The 21,171-nt window shown below is 34.7% G+C and overlaps 1 protein-coding gene across 1 annotated transcript; it reads right to left on the reverse strand.

Annotated features, from left to right (window-relative positions):
• Nucleotides 1-6,749: 6,749 nt before the first annotated feature.
• Nucleotides 6,750-10,114, reverse strand: LOC137818924 (jasmonate-induced oxygenase 2-like). The gene is made up of 3 exons (XM_068622583.1): nt 9,381-10,114; nt 7,247-7,580; nt 6,750-7,106 (listed from the first exon to the last, which is right to left on the reverse strand). Exons 1-3 carry the CDS (start codon nt 10,094-10,096, stop codon nt 6,849-6,851), a joined length of 1,308 nt encoding a protein of 435 aa, XP_068478684.1. The 5' UTR covers nt 10,097-10,114; the 3' UTR covers nt 6,750-6,848.
• Between the last annotated feature and the right edge of the window lie 11,057 nt (nt 10,115-21,171).

Consider the following 21,171-nt stretch of genomic DNA (forward strand, 5'->3'; position numbering starts at 1 on the left):
AATCTCTCTTGCTAGTGAGCCTCTTTGGCCTAGTGAACTTAGGAAGGTTGGCCAAACCTCCTTCCCCTTCATTGCACTATCAAACTTCCAAAACCTAGCACCTCTCAACTGTTCGGTGCTTCCATCACCACTCTATTCTTTTGGATTCTCCATTCAATAATCCATTCAAGAGCTTGGATTGCATCACATATAATTGTTAGTCTCATAAAAAACTACATGGACATATTCTTCAATAGTTAAAAGCCTCCTATTATAGATTCTATATGGATGTCCATTTAAAGCATAACCAATAAGAATACCCTCATTAAATTTTGCATCAAATTTTCCAAAATTATTTACCATTATTCAGAACAAAGCATTTACAACCAAACACTCTAAGATGACTTATATTAGGCTTTCTACCTTTATACAACTCATAGGGTATTTTCGTTAAGATAGGCAAAATTAAAGTTCTATTTTAACATATGCAGCAATGTATACATCATCAACCCAAAATATTTAGGAAGATCATATTCATTTAACATAGTCCTAGCAAGATCTTCTAGTGATCTATTTTTCCTCTCAACTACACCATTATGTTGTGGGGTTCTAAGAGCAGAAAAACTATGTATAATTCCATATTTTTTCACAAAACCTAGCAAGTCTAAATTTACAATAGCTAGAGGCATCTATTTATAGCCAAGGGAAGTGAGTGAGTCGTGTAGGAGAAACTTCCTTAATCATAGTTTGCATGGCAAGTTAGGGTTAAGGTTTGTAGTGTCTGCCTATATCATCTACTAACCCTAGCTTGCATGGCAAGTTAGGGTTTATAGAAGCTCTTGTGCACACCTTCTCAACCCTAAGTTTAGAGTTTGAATTCTAGTCTTCTTTTGACCCATAATACAAGGTCAAAAAGAAAATCAATATTTACAAATTTATGCAAGGCTTAAAAGAGGAAATATATATTTTTCAATGTCTCTACTCTTAGCCTAAGTTGTGGTGGCTAGCTTTGTCTTAAATATATTTATTAGGTTCAACCAACTCTTCTAAGTTCAAGAGAGGTTAGGCCAACTCTTGAGGTGTTCTAGGCTAGAAGGAATATAGTAGAAGGAATAACCTATAAAGAGCTAAGAACAAGTACAAAGTGTTCCCCCAATTTGGGCAACAATGCAACCATGCATTCAAAGCTAGAAAATAATGTACATGAGTGCCCTATTTATAGGAGAAGGTAGCTTGCAACCCAAGCTACCCAAAACTCTAACCATAAGTTATCACTAGGATAAAAAAAATAGGCATGATAGAGTAGCTTGTACCATAAGCTAGGGTAAACACCCTAACTTAGCACGTAAGTAACTCCTAACCTTACATTGTTTCTCAAGTTGGGGTTTCCAAGGGTGGGAAGGTGATGGAGGACCATCCTAGTCACCAAAATAATCAGTCTCGGAAGAGAGAAAATTTTGATCAAAAGTTATTTTTCTAGAGAATTCTCCTTCTGTAGCCTTGTAAAAATTGTATAGAGTAAATAGGATTTCAATTTCGGTCTTTAATTTTTGTATAAAATTTTTGGGCCTTGTATTTGGGCCATTTTAATATATGATTGTAGGAATTTAGAGAGGCCAAGAGGGATACCTACATGGCACACACAAGGCACCACATAACTTTTCAACATGGAGCCTTCCTTTAGCACAAGATGATTTTTCCTTTCCTTCATGAAGCACATGTGGCACCTCATACATGCCTTCTCCACTCTCTTGTGCCACTGTCAATTTTCTAATGGAGAGCTTTTCAAGACATGGATTTCCATATGGAAATTCACCAATGGAGAGTTTTTAAGTTGCCACATGACACTCCATGAATAGAGAGTCTTTGAGAGTTCTAATAGTCACTATAGGAGACTTCTAACTCAATAAATAAATAGCTTCTCTTGTGTAATTCTTACACTTGAATTGTGTAATGAATTTCTGCCTAAATGATTTTTAGAATTGCTCTCAAGTCTCTCTTTTCTCGTGCTCTCACTCTTTAGGGAAGAAGTCATAGAGATAGCTAGAAGGTTGGCCTAACCTCCTTCCTAGCACCATTCTCTAACCTTCATTGTTTCACACCATTTCTTACCCATTTTATTTATCATATCTTCCATTGTCATGCCTCCTTCTTTCATCAAACTCATTCCAAATCGAAGAACTTAAGAGGGAGCCAAGGACCATCAAAAAGAGTTTTCTCTCTCCTAAGATTAGGTTATTTGACCTATTTAGCCCAAATACAAGGGCCCAAAATAAATCCTATACTAATTTGTCCCAATATACAAGGCTCAAAGATACTTATTCTACTATGTACATTTATTTATAAGACTTGGGAGAAGGATTCTTTATTTAAAGTTGAGTTATTTCTCCTTAGTGTAACTCATCTCATGAGTCTTCTTATTATAGGATAGTGGTGACTAACATGATTACACAAGAAAGAATACAGTAATTCAAAAATGGAAAATTAAAATCCTTCTGGTGTTTGAACTTTTCTTTCCCCCTTTAGTTTTTAACTCTTTCTCACTTGCAACCTGTACTTGGTGCATCCCTCTAGATCACTACTAAAACGTGAACAAACATAACGTCTAACATGAAAATGAAGAACATAATAAAGCAAGTTTTTATACTAGTTCACATCAAACCTTGGGCTATGTCTAGTTCTCTATCAAACACACTACTTAAGAGGTTCCATTGACCAAAATAAATGATTATGGCGAGTACACCATCCTCTCCAGGTTACATTGAGTACACAAACCTCTCAAGGTTATACTAGTCTTAATATTCCCCTAAAACTAAGACCTCTCAAAATATACGAAATACTCTCAAAGATAGCACAATCAAAGCTCATTGGGTATACTTTACAATGTGAAGAATTACAAAGTTTAACCTCACAACCCAAAAACACAAGACATTCTTAAATAATTGATATGCAACTCTCGTGTATGTTGAAGCTTTCTATTAAATGTTATTCTAATTGTTGTTTTCTTCAACTTTGTCTTTGAATCCTTTATAAAACTTTCACAAAGATGAATGTTGAAGCTCGAAACAACAAGACTTGATATCAGCAAAACATTTCGCTTATGCATCACTTCATTTTTGTTGTAGTAGATGTTCATAAAGAAAACTTCTAATATAATGGATTTCTGTGTCTTGAACGTTGGAACTGTTTCTAGAAACAATTCAAACATATTTAAAATATATAGTAAAAAAACAAATAAATTTGATTATTTCATAATTATGAATTTGAAAACCTTCTATTTTAAAAATCTATTTTGAATGTTGTATTTAAATTTTTTTCCATACTTGTATAATACTAAACATTGATACATATATTTGATTTAAATTGTTAAATAGGATTAATACGAGGTTTGTAAATATTTAATAATCATTTAATTTCATTTGAAAAACTTATGTAAAACAAAATACATTTATTCTCTAAAGAAATTGTATGGATCATCTATGACGAAAATGAAATCAAGACCGTCTAACTCGTTTAACATTATGAGACTATCTAACAAGTTTAATATTATAGAACCATCCAACATATTTAACATTTGCGAGATGGTCTAACTTGTTAGTAGAGTGAGACCATCTAACATGTTTAACACTGGGAGATCGTTCAACATGTTAATAATGTCTAAATAACTCTTTACCAGAATGGTGTTGTTGAGAGCAAAAATAGATCTTTACAAGAAATGACTCGGATCATGTTAAATGCTAACTCCACCCTTAAACGTTTTTGGGCAGAATCCATTATTTTTTTTATAAAGCTTTCATGTTAGGCATCACTATGCAACTTGACATTTCAACTAGGCTAACACCCTAAGCAACAACAATCCTCTGTCATCATGTAAAAAATGTATTATTAAAAGAAAAAAGAAAAAGAAAAAAAAATGAGGGGATAAAACCAAAACTCATATGTTAACAAAAACGATACATAGGTAGAGTATACCTATTCATAAAGAACTCTAAGAATAGACAAGATGAAAGCCTATTATACCAATAATATGAGTCTCTATGAATAAAATCTAAATTAGCTAGCTTCTTGACAGAAAAACCTTTCTCGGATCTTTATTTTTAAGCTTTTCAGATGATCAAGATTTAAAGTGCTGCAACTCACTCTTTTAGAATCACTTGTGTTGCATCTGCATATAATCTTTTAGATTCAGTATATTTTTCTAACATAACATCTGTTAGACGATTTTTTATTTTTATAGAAAAACAATCTAGCACAAACATAATGCATAGTGAATGAAACAATTCAAAATGTGATAGTGACTTACTTCTCAATCTCATCATACAAAAGTAAGTTAAAGAATTAAAATTTTAATTTAATATTATCAGATGATATTTTAGGTGGGTTGGTGAATGAACTCAATTTACTACATATTTGTTCTAAATTTTGTCCACCTTTTTGACCAAATTTAAAAAATTACTTTTGAACCAATGCGATCCAAACCCATGATAAACCAAATTGACACGTTAGTTTAGATCATTTTGACTAGTGTAGACTAGTGTAGGAATCTATGTTTTAAAGATAGTAAGACTAATAGTATCGTGTGATTGTTCAAATGTATTAGTGCTTCAGTTGTCTTTATTACACATACACCCATGAATTTTCAAACCTAAAAACTGCTTGCCTTAATGGTTTATTTTCAAATTATATAAAGTCAAATTTAAAGAATTTTTTTATATTAAACAACGAATAAATTGAGTCCTCAAAAACCTAGATTCATCCATATATGATGAGATGTTAAGTCAAGTTAATGTTAAAATGTAAATATATATGATTATATTGAAAAACTTTCATGTTTTATATTTAAAATATAGATTTGAACTTCTACACCACAAAACAAAAATATGTTTGAAATTTAATTATGATTTGAAAATTACATATTAAATAAATAAAAAAGTTGAATATCATATATAAAGAAAAAAAAATCCACAAATACCTAATATAAAGTTTTAGACTAAATATGATATGATATTGTAATAATTTATTAACTCATTTCTTATTCTTGTGAGTATATCTCTTAAAAGAAATTCTAATCAATAGTAATATTGAAACAAATTATATTTTGGGATAAATATGTTTTTTTCATGTACTATATAATTCAAAATTGATTTTTTTTTCAATTTTAAATTTTATAATTATTGGATACTTATAATAATAAATTAAAGGAATGAGTCATTATCAATGTGTTTTATTTGTTACTTAAAAAAAAATATCTAGACGTTGAGTGTATAATAATATCATATAATATTCACGTCAATAATGACTTAATATAAAATATTTTAACATTTTAATTTACATCGAAAATTCATTTATCACGTACAAAATAATTTGTAATGACTCATTACAATAATTTCTTTATTATAACACTCAAAAGAATTAAAAGTTAAACTAAAAACGAAAGTCAATTTCACGTGAAAGAATAAGGAAAAAAAACACATTTAATTTTTAAATTTATTCTTAAAAACTCTTAATATCTGAATCGATAATTTGTTTTGGTGATAAGTTTTATGAAAAAATCCCAACTCTAGGACCTACTAACTTCTCCTATAATGATGCACATGGTGTTTTCTGAAAATGAGATGGATTGGTGTGGTGAATCCACTTATAAGAAACGGTGACGTGATTGAATTGAAATTACTTAATTAGTCGACAAATGAATAAATTGATTAATAAATTTTATATTTGATGAATGCATTATAAAAACGTGTGAATTTATGAATCTATGGTGGATTGTGTAGAGATGAAATATGGATGGAGTCTTCATACACGTTTTTGTTCCCCACAAGACAAATGGTAGTGGGTGAGATAGGACCACAGTTTGTAATATTTCTGATCAGCCACTCTGTTTGGTACTTTTCTTTAGAAACCTTTGTGTTCAGTGGTGTGTGTATGAGAAAGGCATGCAAACAGAAGGCATTGTTGGAATAGCAACCAAATTTAATGGTGCAAACGGGTCAAGCACTAACTCCCATTTTACAAAAAGCTGATGAAGAAAAAGGTAATCACGCAGTGCTACTTGTACTCATTGTTTCCACAGATAAACATTATGCAACAATCCAAAGTTGCCTCCAAGTTGCAACTACAAACGCAACTAGCCAGGTTAAACTTTATAATAAAGTTGCGTCGCTTTAATACCTCTAAATTCACGCCTCAAGTTAATATCTTTTTTCCCTCACCATCACAACTTTAGTTTACATCCCACTATCACAAATATATATAAAAAATATTAATAGATAATTTTGTTTGCTAGTTTTATATATATATATATATATATATACACGATTACTTACCTTATTTAAATTTTACATAATTTATTAGTTTAAAAAATATTAAAAATATAGAGATAAATCCATTTTATAATAGATAAATAGGTCTTAAATGAATTTTTAAGTTAATTATTACAATATTATGAAACGAATTTTAAATTTAATTAAATCTCATAAAATTAGTTCATATATTAAAATTTTTATCTATATACTTATTTATATATTTATATATGTAATGAAATATACAAACAAACTAATTACAATATTTTATTACTAAAATAAAGTTATCAAATGGTACTTTATGAAAAAATGGTTAGCAAAATATGATTTTTCTTTGAATATATAGTTATTAGTAGTTCAATTCTTTATTTTTTTTGTACTTGTGACCCAATAAAAACCTTATCCGTCTTGAATTGACTAAAGCAATAACTCAAACACATATTTGGGTAAGAAAAATAGAATAAAGAATGAGAGGTAAGAGTGGGATATTGATTAATTGAGTCTGATAAATAAAAATACAATCGATGATAAATTATTCATATGCAAATTGTGTGTACTTCAAACTACTCAATTTGAATCACATTTGGAAATCAAAGATTCAACTTGAGCTTTTCCACTAGGTCCCTTTGTCCTAATGTAAAGTCTATACTCATCAAAAGTTTTTGATGGGTATAGTGCTGGCCTATCCTCAGTCACAAGCTCCTTGGCAGGTTCAATGGGTATATCACTCCTGGGGTTATAAAAGAAGGCCAATGAAACTCTATCTTTGTCTGAGTTCACAATCACCCTGTGCTCTATACTCTTGTAAACTGCATTGCTCATCACCTACAAACATGTCACCCACATGATATGTCAATAACCATATCAGCCATGTTTTCTTTCAAAATGTAGCAATATTATACTGATAAAAAAAGTAAGTCCTAAGTGATGACATGAAAATGTTCAACATTGTTGTAGATAGAGACCTGAATTTGATCACCAATGTTGATGATAAAAGCATTTGGGAGGGGTTTAACAGTGATCCAATCGTCTCCTCTGCGAACTTGAAGTCCAGACACATTTTCATCAGGGAGAAGAATGGTCATGCCACCGGGGTCTGAATGAGAGGACAAACCCATAGTGAGGTCAGGTTGTGGACACTTTGGATAGAAATTCACCCTTAAGCAAGCACCAATTTCATCTTCCCCACCAAATGCATTCATCAGAAAATCCTTTCTTAGCCCAAGATTCACTGACAGTATCTCAAGAACCCTTCCTCCTAGCTTAACAACTTCCTCGCCATATTCAGTTATCACATTCCTAATCCAGAGAAAAAAATACCTAATTAAAGAAATTGAAACAAAAATCTACACAGAAATTCAAGGTTGTCATAATGAAGAACTATGACATGAAAAATTTGTAAAAGTCAAGAACTTAATTCACACTAAGCTTCAAACACTGAAATAGAAATTTACCTGATAAGGAAAACAAATGCTTTTTAACTCTGTTTTGGCTACAAGTTTCTTTTTTCACTTGCTTTCGTGTGAATAAAATTTGTACGCTTTATTCGCGTATAGAGGAGGGGCAGGTTTTTTCACCTCCCATGAGTTTCACCATTTAAAATCTTTTATAGAAGTTTTTTTTATATATATAAATATTATTATAATTTAAATTTTACATATATGAATCCTTTAAGATTGAAGAAAGGCATTTAAATAAAGGTTTTTTTCAATTAAAAAAACTATATTTGTGAGTTCACATTAAAGTAATATCTTTGTTGATAAATTCTTGGTAGAAATTTATATTAGAGATGAGAGAGAACCTATAAGCAAATAAATTCTAACGCAACTTAATTTAACACCACAAATCTAAAAACAGCCTAGATGTAATTTTCTTTTCTCAAATGAAAATACTATGTAGTCTCCATTATCTTTTTAAAAGCTTAATCTATAAAAAAAAGTTGTAGCTAATGTAAATAATACATTTTTTTAGTATTTGTTTTTGGACTACAAAGTTAAATGCTAAAATTGTACGCATGTGGATGCCAAAAGACAAAAATAAAAGAAAATCGTGATATAATTTACTGGATATCTTATTCACTGCAGATTGTTATTCTCAATTATCGTTTATCCTTTATTGCCATAATAATAATAATAATAATAATAATATTTTAGTATTTGGTGGACCAACCTGAAACCCCCCACGTTTTTCATATGGGTGGGGTGTAGTTGTTTACGTTTCAACGAAGTAGTGTTAAAGAAAAAGTTTATGACTGCACCAAATGAAACGGCACCACAAGACCAACCATCGGTTAACATGTTCATAATCTTAATTAAGTAATATAAATATCGATGTCTTCTTGTGCAACACGGCTAAGTTAAAGCCAAACATTTATTTCATGTGGATGGATGAACCTTACAAAACCTTAATCTAATGAAGAAAAGTGACTCTTTTAGCTACCCACTTTAATTTTGTAAAATACTCACCAACTACATACCAAATGTGACAAAATCACAAAACCTGATTTCCTTTTTGTTGGATAAAAAGTGGTAGAACCTGTTGTCACATGTTTCTCACACCCAATTTTGCATTTAATTTAAAAAATAAGAACAACTCCTGTCTGCTTTGCTTTAGTCTTTGAATAGATGCACAGTGTAACACAATATGACAGTTCATTTTTATTCACTTTTAAACAATGACTTCTGACATGTTTGGCCACTTGCATAAAATAAAGTTTATTTCTTTTAATTTTTTGTATGACTGAATCTAAAGTCCGTACAGACTATTCAAGCATATTTATTAAATGTGTCTGACTTAAAAGACAAAATATGATTTGTCTCACAAAATGTATGGTTTAAAACAATTATATACATGAGAATGAAAAAAAAATAGGGTATTGAAGAAGAGATATGAAAAGGAAGAAAAAAGGGTTTTACTATTATGTTGTGTTCGTATTTTTCTTTTTTTATAATAGAGTTTTTTTAACACTTTAATAGTAAAAATAATTATTTAACAACCGTCTTTTAAAATAAAATAATATTTTTTAAGTATTAATTAGATGAGTCTGATATTAGGATGTTATTATTTTATTTTATTTACATTGGTAATTAGGAGACATACCTTAATGATGTTGGGAGGTTTGGCCACTTAGCTTGGTCCATAAGGGAACAAGGCATGTAATGGAGAAAGAAGTAGTCACTCCAATCCAAAATGGCCCCTTTTTTCACTCCCAACCTGCTTCCATACCCTTCATAAGTGAGGGGTGTGTTAGCATACTCCTCTTTCACCTCAATTGGTTGGTGAAAGAACTCACGCCACACCTCCCTAGCACTCTTCATCAACTCATGGCTCACACCATGGTTCACCACTTGGAAAAACCCCCATTCACGGCACGCCGCCGCCACACGGTGGAGCTCCTCCTCTCGCCGTCCGTCCTCCCCACTGTAGAGGTGTTTCATGTCAATCACGGGGATGTTTATGTCCTCATGAGTAGTGTGAGATTCATTGGGTTGGTTTGAGGCGTGAGTGGTGTAATTAGTGGGCCTTTGGGACTTAGGCTTTATAAAACGTTCGGGAATTGTGGCTAAGCCACTTTCAGCCAAGGCTTGGACTCTAATCACTGGCTCAGGCCAATCTTGGCATGCCATCATTCTTGGGTTTTCGTTGCACACAAAAAGCAAATAGGAGTTATTAGATAATGGAAGCAAACACCACACACTAGTGTGTGTATGTGTGATTTGTGACTTCTTGCCAAGAGCAGCATATAGAGGGGCCTTTATATAAGCAATAAGACGGGGGCAAAATTTTCGGCGACGTGATAAAATTGATTTGTTCATAGCCGTAATATTATTTGCCATTTGGATTTGGGTTTTTTTATGCAAGTTAATTCACATCATGGGAATAATAATAATAATAATAATAATACATATGATCCTTTTCGAACTTTTAATTAGAAATTCTATCTTGTGATTTTTTTTAAGAAAAAGGGTTATATATAGTTCTTGGTATGTATATAATTAAAATATTAGAAGAAGAATAAAGTTGGAAGAATGAACAGAATAGAAGAGAATTGAGGAGGTGTGGTTTTGGAGGGAGTGAATAGAGGCAAGGTTGTGTAACTTGTGTGAAATTAAGGCAACCGAAAACACATGGAGGACCCACTTGTGCGTGTGTGAGTGTGTGTTGGTAAGTCAAAACCTTTAACCAGTCACCACGTCTTTCCCTTTGATGAAAATTGTAAACAACACTTCATACTAATGAAAATGGAAAAAAGGATTAAATTGGGTCGACTGGAAAATCAACGACAATGTTTTCAGAAAAAGTGTCTCAAAATATATTTAATTTCAAAAGATATTGGAGAAACACTTGTGAAAGGAAAATTTTAATTTGAATTTTGATTTTTGAAACCTATTGGCCTAACCCCTTAAATGATGGATCACAATAGAATGATTTCACATGAGTTTCATCGTATTCGGATCTAAAAAATTATTATTGGTATTTCAAAGTATATATCCCACGTATTCTTCTAATTGGTTACATATATTTTTACAAAAAATTAAAATTATAGCATGAAAAACATGATAAAAGAAATACTTACCTAGCAATTTTTTTTTCATAAAACCTCACTAAATTATGATACTTATCAACTCCCCTATTTAGAATCTTGTTTGTCCTAAAAAAAAAAAAATTTAGATAAATCAGACTATGGTTCAATTATCAAAGCAACTTTATTTACTGGACATTAGATTAAATTAAAAATCTATGATGCTTCCAACTCCATATGTAGCAAGATATAAATGCAATCAATTTCCATGATAAACAATTGTAATAATGAAATGACAATTTTAGTAAGGAACTTCTCCTCATATTCTCACATGTGAGTGTTTTGCTTTCAATTTCCACTAAATCTTAACAAAATCATAGTTGCCTTTCATTTTCTTCATATCACAATCACATCATAAACATGATTTTTAAGGTCTTTTTCAGGGTTGTAAAGAGGTTGGGTTACAAAAATAATTGATTTTTAAGATAACAAAATGCACATTTTAAAAGAAGAAGAATATACCTACAATTCAAATACAATTATATTTGTGCTATATGTACCGCTTGGTCATGATCGGGTTGGAACCTGATCGAGTGCATCGGGTCAGAACCCGAGCATGTGTATCGGGTTTTTTAGCCCAAATGGCTAGGCTCTATAAATGTAAGTGGCTCGGGTTTGACAGCTGATAAGGTTACATTGATTATTTCCTTATGTTTATTACGTCATAAAATGAACACACATTTAGGAACAAAAAACGCTATATGAGGCGAATCTTGTGTAACACCATCCCTATAAATCAGGAAATATAATTGTGGCTAACAAAGTTGTTACAATTTTATGAAGAGAATCTACAAAATGCTATATAAGGGCCATGAGACCCCAAACAGAGATAAGTACTATACATTGATATTTTAATGCTTTCACTGACTTGATCGTCGAAGTCTTGTCAACAGGTGTAGCTCTTCTCACCACATGACGATCTTCAAGTACCCAAAGGTTGCTACTATGAAGGAATGGTTTGGAGACCTCCTCCAAGATCCGACCCCAAGTTTTGACAAGAACAACTGGTCCTGCTAACCACCTGAAACACTTACACACAAACCGTAATAGTCAAACGAACATGAGAAACACAAGACAAGGAATGCAGATGCCCGATGGAGATGAAGCCTTAGTCTTACAAAAAATCATGGAGACAATGCGAACTCTCCAACAGGCCAATGAGGAATACTGTTAGAAACAAGACCGCCTACGCGAAGAAGCCCAAACGAACACAGAGAGATTTATGGGAGAGATAGAAACTTCCAGATAGATGATGGAACACGTCATCGGGGTAAATGACGAACTGCAAAACACAAATGAGGAGCTACACAGAGCCATGCCCAAACAAGGAAGGCAAAATATTCGAGCTCGTTCCCCAGACATATCCTCACGAGACAACTCCCAGCCATTCTCACAGGAGATTATGTACGAATCGATCCCATCTCACTTCATCACGCCAAAAATAACTCCTTTCTTCAGTGTGGAAGATCTCGAGAGCCATCTAAAGGCATTCAAAGATCAAATGTTAATCTCAGGTGGTTCGAATGTCGTTTAATGCAAAATGTTCATGGGCACATTCATAGGAACCGCCGTCCAATGGTTCAACGGCGTCCCAGATGGGCACATCACATCTTTTCAAGAGTTCTCCAGAATTTTCAAAGAATAATTTTCAGCTAATAAGGTTGAACTCCCCAATTGCCTGATCTCTTTGACGTCAGACAGAGAGAGGGGGAATCTTGAAAGATTACCTAAATCGTTTTTGTGTTGTCTTGGTACGCTTACAAAGCCCGAACAAAGAGATGGTGGTTGCCACATTCGTGAAAGGACTAAGAGCCAACCCCTTCAGTGATTCGCTGATTTGGAACAATGCGGAATCCATGGCTGAAGTAAGAGAACGAGCAATGGCACACAATGAAGCAGAATAAGCTATACAAAGAAAGAAGGTAAATGAACAACCAAAGCAATGGAGATACAAAGAGAGTGGATGGGAACACGGCTCAAAGAATGTCGAGGTCCGAACAAGTTGATGTGCCGACCAGAGATATATCCCATACATTATGAAGGGGCACAATGCGAAAGGCGATCCGATAATGATTTGCCTAGACCAAAGTTTTGAACATCATACAGGTCGCTTATAACAAGGGAATATGCGATAGACAAATTGTGCTTCCCAAAGAAGATAGATCAGGCACTCGGCGGGTGGAAGGACGCTTAGTGCAAATTCCAACAAGCATGCAACCACGATACCGAGAGGTATCCTATCAACTGGCCAAGCTAGTGAAGGAAGGTTTTATGACCAGGTACCTTGAGGACGACCAAGAGAAAGAACATAAGGGAGAAGATGTGATGAAAGGATGAAGCTATGAAACCCCAATTTTGGGAGATTTCAATACTATAGCAGGGGGATTCTCTGGAGGGGGTCATCAGCATCTAGTTGCAAGTGTTACTCCCAAGCCGTGATGATCTTGGAAACTCAAGAACCCAAGCGACACTCAGTTCCATCTATCTGCTTCACAACGAAAGACTCTGAGGATGTTTTTCCTTATGAAGATGATCCCGTGGTGCTATCAGTTATCACTATGAGGCGGAACGTACATAGAGTCCTAATAGATCAGGGAAGCTCGATCGATGTCATGTTTTGGGATACCTATTTGGGTCTACAAATTCCCCTCGATCAACTCATGCCCTTCGATGGTTGTCTTGTCGACTTTACAGGCGACCAAGTAGAAGTTCGAGGGTAAGTCGAGTTGAAGACTGTTAGAAAGGATGACTTTAAACTAGAGGGGGGGTGAATGGTTTAAAGAGGGTTTTTGAAATCTTTTAAGCCAAGAATGAAATTTACTTCAGAATATCTTGATTAAGAAATCAGTTTGTCAAAACACAAAGCAAAAAGCACAGCACCAAAAAAACAATTGGTTGTTTCGCAGAAATAATTGGTTGTTTATACCAGTTTACAAATATTAAAACTGAATTTAAAGAGATTAAGGATAGAGAGAATGCACACAGAGGTTTATACTGGTTCACTCTAAACCCAGAGCTACATCCAGTCTTATCAGAAACCACTGAGGAAATCCACTAAGCAATCAACCCTAGATCACTTACAACACAACCAAAGAAGTGACCTTGATCCCCTCAAGACACACACTTCCCTTGGTCAACACAACAACACTAAGAATGCTGATCTTGATCCCCTCAAGAACACACAACACTTCTCAGCAACACACAGAAAGTTTCTTTCAAAGTACAAAGGATTACACTTGTTACAGAACTAATCTGAAATCAATACAAGCAGAAAATCCTATCTCACACTCTTTGATCAAACTCAATCTGTAAGCAATCTCAACTTTTTCTCTTAATGAAAATCAGTGAAAAACTCAAATTTGTTTTTCTGTATTATATCAAAGTTGTTGTTTGTTATCAAATCTTAACAAACTATTCATTGCATTTAAAGATTGGTCAAAGCATTAAAAACTGGAGCGTAAACAGTTAGAAAATCATTTAATGCTCAGTCAAAGCACAAAACAGTTTTTTGTTATGGTACCAAAACAAACAATTTGTTGTTTCCACGAATCAATTGGTTGTTTTGGTTTTGACAACAAGTCAACCATAAAAACAGTTTTCAACCTTTCTAAAAACATCTAAGTATAAAACAATCGGTTGTTTCGACAAAACAACAGGTTGTTTTTCACTTAGTTTGAAAAACACTTTTCTTTTAAAAGGATTGAGAATGCCTATGCTTTGGATTCAATCAAGAGTGGATTACATATTAAATCTACCCCAGATCCTATCTAAAAGACAGCTCAGCAACAACAAGCACAACCAGCCTTTCATCATCCTTCAAAGTGTTTGGATTCTTCAAAGCTTGAACACACTTGGTTCAACAAAGACAACCTTCTCGGATGAAAATGCAACGAAAACCATAACGATAAAGTACATTGTGGTAAATGTTCTTTCTTCTTACAATTTGCTTTTGGGACGACTGTCACTAAATAGGTTGGGCATTGTGGTTTCCACTTCACATCTGAAGTTGAAACTGCCTTCGCCTGAAGGCAAAGTAATCACCATGAGAGTAGATAAAAAGGTAGCACGCAAATGTTACGAAAACAGTTTGAGAAGCAGAAGGGGTACGTATACAATTACTTCCTGATGGAATCCTATTAAAAACATTGTAATAGCTAAATTCGTTCATTAGTAGTGAAAGTGTGTCAAGGGGTTCCGGGTGTCACTTGCACTTTAACATAGGACACGTCTAGTTTACTTTTCCGTCTTTACTTTTTTATTTTCTTTGCCTTTAATTCCTTCTTTTTTAATTTTTTGCTTTCCTTTATTTTTCTAAGTCTTCGTGATACCTAGGTGATTGCTCTCTTTTTGTAGTTGATCTTCCTCTGATCACTAGGACGCCTTGCATACATCACATCTAGGGAAAATTTGTTTTGAAGTTTCTTTTGAGAAAAAATTTTGTTAAGACTATCCGACGTAAGCTCTGGCTAAAGGAAGATTTGGTATTTAAGCAGTCCTAGTGACTCACCTCTCTTTTCTAGGAGTGAACTTGGAGATAGTTTGACTTGTTAAATTTGATTGAAACTTAACTAACTCTAAAACCTATTTGTGAAAATATTTTATCACTCATTTGAAATAAATTTTGTGTGTGAAAATCATTTTTTTTTAATTTCAAAATGAGTGATCATAGTCATGCACTTAATGTTCAAGGTAGTAATAAGAACATAGAAGATGATATTAGAACAAAAGTAGAAAAACATGGAGAAAATACAATTAAAAAAAATGGATGAGATGAGAGAAATGTTTGGACAATTAATTCTCAATCAAAATATGGGAAAAGAGCGTGAGGAAGAAAGGCACAGGCGTAGAAGAATTCCTGACTTTGATGAGCAATTTGAGAGAGATTTTTCTATCAGCTCCACAAACTTCAACAAAAAGATAGATTTGTAGAAGAATACAAACAGAAAATGAAGTTACTTATGTTCAAGGCAGGAATAAGAGAAGAGCCTAGAAAAACCATTGATAGATTCAAAAGTGGTCTAAACCTTGAAATCCGGGATAGGGTTGAACTTTTTCCCTTTAATTACTTTAAAGATTTGAATGAAATAGTTCAACAATGTGTTAGGATAGAACAACGAATTACAAGAAGGACTACCTCTAGAGAAGACTATGTTAATACATCATATTTCAAGAGAGAGTTTAAAGGCAGGGTTACCCATCCAAATCCAGGTATGAAGGGTCACAAGAGGATGAAAGGGAAAGAAAACTAGAAAAGTCTTTTTCTAGAGGTGAGCCAGATACTGATAACATTTTTTTCCTTCAATTACAAAACCTTGTGAGGATGTGCTTGACGAAAAATTTGTGTTAGGAATTGAACCAAATATGGATATAAATTGTTCCTCCACAGAAAATACAAATGATTGTTTGATTGAAAAGCAAGAAGAAAAGAAAACCCATAAAGAAGGAGAGTCTTTTATGACACCCCCTGCAAGCATATCAGAGAAAGAATCCTTAAAGGGGGATTGCAATACTTTGAACTCTTCTTTTCAATTATATAATGCTCATTCTTCTTCACAAAATTCTCAAAAATAACACTTTATGATGTTGTTGCCTAGCTTAGTCAATAAACAACACAAAGTGGACAAAAATATTTTTGAAGAAGCTATTAATAAAGAAAATTATCTCATATTTATTTGATGTCTATTGTAAATTGACATTTGATCCAGCAGGAAAATAACGAATAAACAGAGGCTATTGTCATTGAGTGTCATTCAGATTTGAGGACAAATCCTTTTCAAGAGGGAGGGAATGGTGAAAATCATCTGACATCAAAACTTTCGGCTAAGAAGATAGACGAAGATTGAGAATTACTAAAGAGATTGTAAAGTCTTCTTAGCCTTGTAAAAACTGTATAGAGTAGTTTGGAAGTTTTGGGCATTTGTATTTTGGGCCAAAGTAGAGAAGGATGTAAATAGAAAAGAAAGTAGAGTGTAAAATAGTAAAGTAAGGATGCAAATAGAAATGTAGGCAAGGAAGGCATGAGACTCCACATGTCTTCTCCTCAATGGAGAAGATTTTCACCAATAAGGTGGTGACACTTGTCACACTCTCATTTGATAGGTTTTGATAGACTTTCTTCTATAAACAGAAGTCTCTTTGCATCCTTGTACATGATTTTTATCTTTGATTTTTAATGGTAGACGTAACCTTAACTTGGTAAAAAAGGTGTCATAAAAGAAAAAGAAAGGACCATTTGGATTGGACAACTTGTCACAACACATAGGTTCACCCTCTCCATACACTGCTACTTTTACCCAATTCTCATCAATCTTACTCAATGCCCCATATTTCCCTAATTCCGTAATTTTTAAACGGGTTGTGTAAATAGAGGTTTCCTTAATTAAATCTTTTTTGGCCCAAGGGTAAGCAAAAGCGTAATCCATCTTTAAAAAACTAAAACATCCAAAGAAACGCAAATGTTTCAGAAAAATGCCACATAAATAGCTAGAAAATCCGGAAATAATGAAACATAACCCAAATAAATCGATAAAATAGTATAGCCACCATTAGTGGAGTGCGAAATGAGTAAACTAAAAGGTTAAGGCATACTTGATGCGCAACGGTGAAGGATGGCGAGATGGTGGCGAAAGACATCTTATATGAGTTTTCCGAAAGCAAGGAGGCGGGAAAATGAAAAGTGGGGAAGAAGAAAATGTTTTTCCTTTTTGAAAAAGGGAGTTTGAAACAACAGTTTTTCTTAATCGTTGATGGGGACACATGTATACACGCCAACACTTGATTGAACACGTCCTATCGGGAAACGCTTCAATGTTCGTGCGACAACTACTCTTTGCACAAATGTCTTTTCATGTCAAGCACATGCAAACCATTATGTTAAACTCGTAAGACGGTCTCACTAGAGCTTAGCTCACTAAATGATCTCAAATGCCAAAGGTCGTAGATGGTCTCATCTTTGTCTTAATGTTAGACGGTCTAGTGTCTATTTTTGTGATAAATTATTTCATCATTCAAAACTCTTTTAAACTAAATTTTAAAGTCTGAAAATGATTTCTAATAATATTTAAATGTTTGCAAAACTCGTATTGACCTTTTTAAATCACTTTATCAAAGTTTCTCTTCAACGTCTTGATTAACTCATTTTGGAAAGTTTTTAAAATTCAAACTATTAATAGAGATTCTATAAAATAGAAAGCTATTTTGCATTCCTAATTTGATTTGAATCAAAAGAATCCTATTTATGACATTGATAAGTGATATAACCCAATTAGCCAAGCAGATGACCAAGGACACAAGAGACATTTCACACTTTGATCCGTCATCTCAACTTACAAAACAAGGCCCCACCAAATATTGGAAGGACCTCAGTAGAAGAAGAACTTAGCATAGACCATAGCATCAAATGTTCTTTCTTCTGGTCTTCTTACAAGGAAAAAATGTTTGTAAATAAATTGGGATCACTTTGGGGGTTCCAAATAGAATAATAAACTAGAGTGGGGTGTGCTTAGTAATTTGAGTAGGACGTGCTTAGTAATTTGAGTAGGGTGTCCTTAGTAATTTGAGTTGGGTGTGTTTAGTAATTTGGGCTTGTGTCAAACCCACCTTTCATGACAAGTGCTTCTAGGTTTAGGGTTTATTTGACCTACCTTCTAGAAGGCTTCTCACAAATGACACCCCTACCCCTCTATCTTGTTCTCTAAGACACTTTCTCCTATTAATAGAGTGTCTTGCCTCATGTATTTCACACATTGATTTTGGAAATAGAAAGGAAACACTGCAAGAGTGTTTAGTGAGCTTTGTCTCCCAGAAATTGGGTCTCATCTTGGGTGTTTGTGCACTTCAAGTGGCAGCTCTTCACTACTCATCTTGGAGTCTCCTTCCCTTACAAGTGGCGTGATTTCTTATTCCATAAGCATCTCTTAATCTCTTCACCTTTTTGTTTTTCTTTCCTTTTTCCTTATGCCCTTCTTCCATACTTTTATTCATTTATGTTTGGCTTTCTTCATCATCTTATGCTTCTTTTCACGTCCTTTAATTTTGCACCTTCATCATCATAATCACCACAGTTTTGTTTTCAATTTGCCCTCTAGAAGTGAACCTTCACACTTAACCACTTGGTTAAGTTCGTGTTCCGTGGGAATCTTCTTTGGGTTTCTCACCATAATTGTTAATCTCAAAACTCACAAACAAAAGAGTAACCTCTAAAATGTGCCACTCTAAAATCAACTCACATCAATAAGTGTACCGGTAGGGTCCGCACGACCGACCAAGAGGTAAGGGGACATGATCCAAGTCGACCGACCTGATCAATAACGAAATTAAGTAATGACCTAACATAAGTTAATATGATTTTATTAGACCCAATAGTGACAAAGGGCCCATTATAAATAAGCACAAATCCCAAAGGATCAGGTACGCAATCATCTAATACTAAGTACTGAGTGTTGAGTGTCGAAGTTTGACTTGAGTGTCGGAGTGTCGAGTTCGGAGTTCAAAGAGAGGAGGAGTGGAAGAGTGAGGGTAGCAGGAGTTCGTCCGAGAGGAAGGAGTGAGACGCAATTTGATCGACCGACCAAGAAGTGGTTCAATCGTTCTCTTGGTTCCAACCCCGTTCGAGAACAATTAGCACCCACCGTAGGGCCGAGAGAATCAATGCGAAAATGGAAGTAGATTGTTCCAAATAGAAGCATGGTAAATGAGAGGATGTCTGATGCTTAGCAGATGGCGCTTTTGATGTCTCTGCAGAGAGAAATGGTCGAGATGAAGAGAAAGAATGAGGAGATGCAGCGAAAGAATGAAAAAGAGATTTTTGCTCTCCGAAAGGAGAATGAAGAGATGAAGAAGAAGTTGGTAAAGGGGGTCCATCTGGCGGACCGAACAACCTAGCGGGGAAGTTCTTCATCAACCCCACGGACCCCATAACTGTTAAGGAGCCGAAAGCAATCCACACCCAGGAGGCCGAGGGGGAGTCCTATTTGAATAGGTCGTTCCCCACGACTAGTACTTTGGACTTGTCGCGCCGACACCCATTCACTGACTATGTGATGGGGTCACAATTGCCAACTATGTGAAAAGGCTTGAACATGGACTGTTATGACGGTACGACCGACCCCGACGAGCACATGGACGTGTACACCATGCATATGAGCTTATACACCTCGACCAATACAGTCCTGTGCCGAGTGTTCCCCACTTCGCTGAAGGGATGAGCCTTGAGCTGGTTCACGAGGCTTCCTCCAAAGTTCATCGACTGTTTTGAGACTCTAGTATCCAAGTTTGGTACACGGTTCACCACTAGCCGACTGCATCCCCTAACTTCTATCGCCCTGGTCGACATTTGCCAGGAGAAGGGAGAATCTCTTTGGCTGTTCATGGAAAAGTTTGGTAAGGTGGCCCTGAACATTCGAAATCTGAGTCCAAACGTGACCATGCATCACATGGTCACAGCCCTGCGGCCAGGGCCATTTTCTGATAGCTTGTGTAAGAAACTAGCTACAAACCTAAATGAGCTTAGGCAGAGGGCTGCTAAGTACATGCAACTGAAGGAGTTAAGGGAGTTTAGAAATTAAGCCAGGTCTGAAGCCGGAGGAGATAAGGGCAAAGATAAGGAGAAAAAGCACTTGAATTGACATGTTGCTGGTTGAGGAGATAGGCACAAGGAGAACCGAGAACCTTGGTTTTTGAGGTATACCCCCTTAAGTGTTGATAGGGAAAACATTTTGGACGAGACCTTGAGCGTTGATTTGATCCCACCACTGAGAAGGGCTACGAGCCTTGAGAATACCGACTGGACTCGTAGGTGTCGGTATCATAACAACAATGGGCATACCACTGAGTGTCAGATGATGAAAGATAAGATCGAGGAGCTTATCCAAGCCGGGCATCCGTGCAAGGACTCGGGGTTTGAAGCGGTCCCAAGAAGGAAAGAGACAATTGGATGGAAGGATTATACCTCTCAAAAGATGAGAGAGGACGATTGTCAACATGAGCGTCGATCGAGGTGAGAGGAGCCTTCAAGAAAAACACATTTTTCTTAGAAAGAAAAACACATTTTTCTTAGAAAGAAAAACACACTTAATTGCATAGGAAGGGACTATAAAATTCTTAGTTGCCACAAATATAGATAAAACAAAAAATTATGGACAAAAATGCTTTTAGGTATGAGTTGTGATATTTGGACATGCTTTTGCACATTTATTGGGCATACATAGAGACAAGTTGTGTTGTGAAGTGAAGGCCACCACCATATGCAGCCTTGCTTATCCAATATGCATTTAGTGACGAGGACAGAATAACTCATTCAAGAAATTT

This window comes from Phaseolus vulgaris, chromosome 10 (assembly GCF_000499845.2).
Source record: "Phaseolus vulgaris cultivar G19833 chromosome 10, P. vulgaris v2.0, whole genome shotgun sequence".
Lineage (NCBI taxonomy): Eukaryota > Viridiplantae > Streptophyta > Magnoliopsida > Fabales > Fabaceae > Phaseolus > Phaseolus vulgaris.

Excerpts from the sequence above, each read along its gene's own strand:
- LOC137818924 (XM_068622583.1), bottom strand. The coding sequence starts at position 10,096 with ATGAACAAATCAATTTTATCACGTCGCCGAAAATTTTGCCCCCGTCTT. Across the intron at positions 7,581-9,380 it reads AACCTCCCAACATCATTAAG|GAATGTGATAACTGAATATG; the intron begins GTATGTCTCCTA and ends TCTCTGGATTAG. Across the intron at positions 7,107-7,246 it reads ACATTGGTGATCAAATTCAG|GTGATGAGCAATGCAGTTTA; the intron begins GTCTCTATCTAC and ends ACATGTTTGTAG.